Raw genomic sequence first — 6,380 nt, forward strand, 5'->3', positions numbered from 1 at the left:
GTCATTTAAGATTAAGACTGTCATTTAAGAAAACTAATCTTACACATGGTAAAGTATTTTTTCATATATGATGATGTTACTAAACTACAGTTAAAATAACCACTGACAATTTCTTAAAATCGATTACAGGCAGGGAAAGGTGTTCACAGGATGAAACACACGCAGGAGAAAAATTTAAGAGTGAACTAAACAAAAAGAGTCATATTTCATTTATTCCAGGGCCTACACCCAATGAATGAACTCCCAGGTTAATCACTGCATGATTATGATCCTCTACCCCATCCTTCTTTTTCAGATTTAGAGAACATACGTTTAAGTTAACACTCGGATGATATGGCTTCAATGCACTACACGAGCCAAAGAATAAAACTATCCTGGAGCAATAAGTAACCACCAGATGCTATTTCCTTTTGTAGCATCAACTGAAGAGAACTTCTCCAGATTTCTGTTCCACTACCCACCTCCCACTGCTTTTCAACTTCTACTTCCCTTCCCCACAGTTTCCAAAACTGCACCACCTACAACTGCGCCACCTACAAGAAAAGAGGCAAGAAAATACTTAAATCCCACTATGCTACCAAGTTAAATCTTAAAGTGTATCTGCATAACAACAACAACAAAAAACATCGACTGCTGCAGTTATTTGGGCTATTGTTTTCTTAAAACAGTCAGAGGTCATTAAATAGTTTGAAACTTGGATCAAAATTCAACTTATCTTACCCACAACCATAAGTGTGAATTCAAAACCTCTCTTCACTGATTTTCTGTATACTTGATTTGGGAGATTTGCAAATCCCACATAGCCTTCAAGGTTCTTCTGTTGCTGAGAAAGTAAAAGGGGCTCAATTATTAACATGTCAACAAAATGCTTCTATCATACATTTCAAATTCTCTTCATTAACCTATTTTTAGAAAATCATACAAACTCTTACTCATGGTGAATCAAACTGATTTTATAGTATTACCAATAAAAGTATCAGTTAATCGAAGAAATGGACAAAATAAATCGAACACAAGTTGATTAACAGTAGTCAATTATAAAAGTCAATGAGACTGTCAGATGACATCACTGACTCGATGGACACGAGTCTGAGCAAGCTCTGGGAGTTGGTGATGAACAGGGAAGCCTGGCGTGCTGCAGTCCATGGGGTTGCAAAGAGTCAGACATAACTGAGCAACTGAACTGAACTCAACTGAGTCAATGATAAAAACCCAAGGAAATAAAGTAAAAATTTTTAAAAAACTTGTCTCAGAGCAAAGATTTCAATCAAGCAACTAATAAACAACAAAGGATTTTTCACAATAAAAAAATTCAAATCCCCTTAAGATTATATTCAGTTCAGTCAGTCGTGTTCAACTCTGTGACCCCATGGACTGCAGCATGCCAGGATTCCCTGTTATACTACATATTATATTACATAATTAATTATATACTTTATATTAATAATATATCATAGTATATTATGCTATATATTTATTACATATATTCCCTGTTACATTATATATATAATCTTATATAACATTATATTAAGGACTCTTTTAAATCATTCCCTTTGCTCATACTAAAACCACAGGCAGGAGTTTGAAATTCACCTTATTCATGAAATAAAATCAAAATGTGGAGTTTAAAATTTTTCATACTCTTAAAAGCTCTCATGATCAATGTCAATCAGTAAACATTATCTTTCAAACTCTTATACTAGGTCCAGTAATGTCACCTCAATGTTTTTACGGGACATCAGATTTATCCTGGTTTTAAAGTAAACTTTAATTCCACTTTCTGTATAGCTTTTGATTATTTGATGACCTCACCAATAATTTCATGAGTAATTCATACAAACCTACTTCTAAACTGGTATAGAAAATCAGTGTGACTTTCAACTTACCCATTGGTGAGAAATACTGTCCATAGTTCAGACCATCTGAGTGAGTAGAGTCTTACTGATTAATTTACTTAGAGGTAGGTCTTATTCATCATTAAAACATAATGCCATTCATCATTTAAAAATAATATTCCTAAGAGTTACACATTTCTTTTAAAGGTTTTTGCCACATTTAAATTCTCATCCGAAAACACTCATATGGGATCAAAGTAATAATTCAATACATTTGGATTTAACAAAAAACAGCACCCTGCATTCCTCACTAGTATCACATATATAAATAAATATTCCATCCATAATCTTTTACCCTTTTTAAAAATTCATATAAATTAATTTTAAGACAAATCTTGAGCAGGTAAGTAAGCCAATTAAATTAGAGGCTAATTTTAAATATACTAGTTAGGACACTGATCAGAATATTTTAAAGTCAACTATTTGAAAGCCTACTATGTGCAGGGCTAAGACTATGTATTAAATTTAAAGCTTCCTTGATTCATATTTCATCCACTGTAACTGAAATTTAACTTAGACCAGAAAAAAAGCCTCTCTATTAATTATGCAGTATACTCACAGCTACTTTGTAAAGAACATATTTCCATCATTCCAGTGTTCCAGATTCCAACAGAACAGATCCACAGAGGAACAGTAAACGAGGAATTCCAAGAATCATTCATGGTACATTCGGTCCAAACAGGGGAGAGAAATCCATTGGAACATAATAAAATGAAGAGGGGGGAAAATGAAAGTTACTTACGTGTAATTCAATTGGAGGTAACTTACAAATATACTGAAAGTAAACCTTTTTCTACTCACATCAAGGAAATATTTTTTTGTTGGATATAAGGCCCAGTGAGTCCATTTTAGCAGCTTTCCTGATAAAACATATAATCAAAGACCTCCTATCTTTTCATAAAGGACAATCACTATGCCTTGCACCTGAAGTCTTACAAGAAATGATGAAAAAAAGTGTAAAATATGAAATTTCAAGAAGATATACAGGGACCAACTTTAAATTCCAAGAAGAAAAAGAAAATGTAAATTTCATACAATTTTGCTTTGTCAGTCACTGGATTCAGACAGACCAGATCAGATAAATGCCAATATTTTAGCTAGGATCTTTATACAGTATTGCTATATTTCACGTAATTAAACTAAAGTTCAGAATTGGAAGAAATGCAAACTTGGGGATACAGGAAAGGAAGCTAAAGACTGCAAGCAATAACAAATGGAAAGATGAGTAAATGTGACCTATAAAAACCGAAAGGCAACAAATAGAGCACAGAGAAGAAAATAAGACTATCTTTGGACAAAATGTCCATAAAAAGGATATGTCTTTTTTTCTATATTGAACAAATCTATGAGTTATATCACAACCTAGAAAAGACAGTGATTATTCAAATGTCACCTCCATAGGGAGGACTGCTCTGAATACCCTACCTAAAACTACAACCTACTCCTCATCTCAGCACTTTATTGCTTTATTTTTTTCCCTTTAGCACCTATCACCATTTAACATACATACAAATCTTGTTTATGGTGATCTCCACCCACTGTACCTCCAACTAGAAAGTAAACTCCATCAAGGTACAGACTAAAGGAATTATAGAAAGTTGTGACATCAAAAAGAGGACCATCTGACCATCTGAGAGAACTGAAGAAGTTTCAGAGAAAATATTTTAGGTTCTATGTTCAAAGAAACCCACCATACAAAGGTGTAAGAAAAATGCCTCAGTCTACCCCTATGTCTTATTCATTGCTTACAGAACAGTCTTAGGGACAACTGGGAGACTGAATTAAGAAAACAGGGAAAAGCATTCTAGGGCAAAGCGGTGGGCCCTACAGTGGGGTGAACCTGGTACTTTCAGGAACAAAAACAAAGTATATGAACTTCAAAGAAGTAAGGTAGTGGACCAGGGGACAAATGACAGAAAATAGGTCAGGGTGGCAGGCAGGGGCCAAATAATATGGGACCCAGTCAAAGCAGGAAATTTGAGTGTTATTTTAGGCATGATGGGAAGCCACTAGAGGGTTTTACACAGGCAAGTGACCTGACCTGATTTGTGTTTTAAAGATAGTTCTTACTGCTAAGAGAAGAAATGGAAATAAGAAAACTGCTAAGAAGCCTACTACAATAGTTTAAGAAAGAAAGGGTATACTGAATTTAGATGGTGTGGATGTAACGAGAGAGAAAGATTCAGAACACGTTTTGAAGGAAGAATTGTCAGGACACTTCTAGTGCATTACACGTGATGGGTAAAAGAGACAAAAGATAACTCTCACTACTTGACTTGAAAAAGTCAATGGCTAGTGATATCTCCATGGAAAGAGGGGACAAAGACGAGGAAAAGAGTGAGTGGTGAGGACCAAAATCACCAAAGTCAAAAAAAGCTTTGAATGTGTTGAAGACTCTATTACATATTCAAGAAGAAATGATCATAGACAGTTAAATATATGAATTCAGAAATTCCACGGTTGGTTGTTGCTGAAAATACAGATTTAGGAAACATAAGCATATAGATAGTACTGGGAGAGGATTATATTCTCAGAGAAAGATTATTAGATAAAAGGGGTTCTAGGCAGTTTCCTCAGAGAAGGCAATGGCAAGCCACTCCAGTACTCTTGCCTGGAGAATCCCATTGATGGAGAACCTGGTAGGCTGCAGTCCCTGGGGTCGCTAAGGGTCGGACACGACTGAGCGACTTCACTTTCACTTTTCACTTTCACACATTGGAGGAGGAAATGGCAACCCACTCCAGTGTTCTTGCCTGGAGAATCCCAGGGACAGGGGAGCCTGGTGGGCTTCCATCTATGGGGTCACACAGAGTCAGACACGCCTGAAGTGGTTTAGCAGTTTCCTGGGGCTTCCCTGCTGGCTTAAGAATACACCTGCAATGCAAGAGATTAGAGGGTTTTATCCCTGGGCTGGGAAGATCCCCCTGGGGGAGGACATGGCAACCCACTCCAGTATTCTTGCCTGGAGAATAGCAATGGAAAGAGGAGCCTAGTGGGCTATATAGCCCATGGGGTCGCAAAGAGTCAGAAACGACTGAGCGACTAAGCATAGCACAGCACACAGGCAGTTTCCTGGAGCACTCCAACACTGAAATGTTAGGCAGAAAAAGAGTAAGAAAGATCAGTCAGTGAGAAGGAAAGAAAACTAGAACTGGCTCAAGATTACTCAACTGTGTTAAATGCTACTGAAAAGTCAAATGAAATATACCAGAGATGTGCCCATAAAATTTGGAAATAAGATTACTGGTAATTCTACACAGAAGCAGTGTCAGTAACACAGTGAGGAAGAATACTGACTAGTTTCACAGTAGATAATTCTCTAATTCTGTTAACTAATATAATTTTTTAAATAATTATATGTTTTAAATTATTTTAAAATTAAGCATGTCATTTGTCAGTTTCCCCATATGACTGATTTCCCAGAGGAAGAAAAATCATGTCATATGCATCTCTACATTCCTAACAGAGTGCTGATACACAGGAGTTGTTTTAAAAAATAAACAAAAATACACTTTCAGGAAAATTTCTCCTGAGAAAGAAACTGTCTAAACACAAAAGACAGATTTAGGGAATATACTAAAATGTAACACTGGCTGACTAAAACACACAGACTTTTCACATTTCATAAGAATCTTGCCTTCCCAAGTTCTAAAATCAACCACAGTCTGTAATTCAGAAGATTTAACCTCCCACTGATTCTTTTTCTGGACAAATATAATGCTCACAGTGCCAGTGTGAAATATAATCTCTGGATAAAGAAACATTATTTATAGACCCAAGTGACGTAACTGTGACACTTATAAGCATGCAAATGTAGATAAAAGTATATTCACCCAGGCTTCACTCAAAATACCTTAAGAGTATCACTTGATTTCAATCATCAATTATGTTAAGAAGAAACAGTTATCAAATCATCTTTTCTAAAAGCACATGTTAAACCTTTCGGTAACTATCTAAAAGATATGCCAAATCTCTATGCCAAATTCACATTTAAGAAAATCAGACTACAATTCCATTGCTTGCTATTTCACTACCTGTGGAAAAACCAAATACAATACCCAGCAATTGCAGTGATTACTTAAACTTACTTCTAGAAATCAATTATATTCAAAGAACAAGATGCCTCAAAAAGGTTTCAATAACAGATTATTGGAACTCTTTAAGATTCTTTACATTCTCTACCATTTGTTCTTATTTCAAAGTTATCAAAATCTTGGCATCTGAAAACCCATTATCATTTTTAAAATCTGAATATTAATACTGACAAATATTAATATTTATAAATTAACATATATCTTCCAAAGGAGAAAAACAGCATCTTATTTTGAAAACTGCTAAATATGCTTTTGGGGAACAACAACAAAACTGAGTTGTAATAGATTGGAAACAATAAAAGTGAGAATTTGAGGGAAAATTAAAACATTTTTATAGGATCTACTATAAACCTTCAACTCTCTCCATCACTCACGGAAAGCCAGACATCCT

The 6,380-nt window shown here is 35.2% G+C and overlaps 1 protein-coding gene across 2 annotated transcripts in view; it reads right to left on the reverse strand.

Annotated features, from left to right (window-relative positions):
- The window catches only part of SEPTIN7 (septin 7), a 57,384-nt gene extending 54,911 nt beyond the window's left edge, over positions 1-2,473 (reverse strand). Inside the window, exons 1-2 of one of the 2 annotated variants that reach the window (XM_055420883.2) lie at positions 2,455-2,473; positions 721-823 (exon numbers count right to left, since the gene is read on the reverse strand). In XM_055420883.2, coding sequence (XP_055276858.1) covers positions 721-730 — 10 coding nt within the window. In that variant the 5' untranslated portion in view covers positions 731-823; positions 2,455-2,473. Of the gene's footprint in view, positions 1-720; positions 824-1,886; positions 1,926-2,454 lie in introns of those variants that run through there. The other variant, XM_055420882.1, reaches the window with a different exon arrangement.
- Between the last annotated feature and the right edge of the window lie 3,907 nt (positions 2,474-6,380).

This window comes from Moschus berezovskii, chromosome 3, assembly GCF_049115385.1.
Source record: "Moschus berezovskii isolate FMDL1 chromosome 3, NW_MosBer_1.0, whole genome shotgun sequence".
In the NCBI taxonomy this organism is placed as follows: domain Eukaryota; kingdom Metazoa; phylum Chordata; class Mammalia; order Artiodactyla; family Moschidae; genus Moschus; species Moschus berezovskii.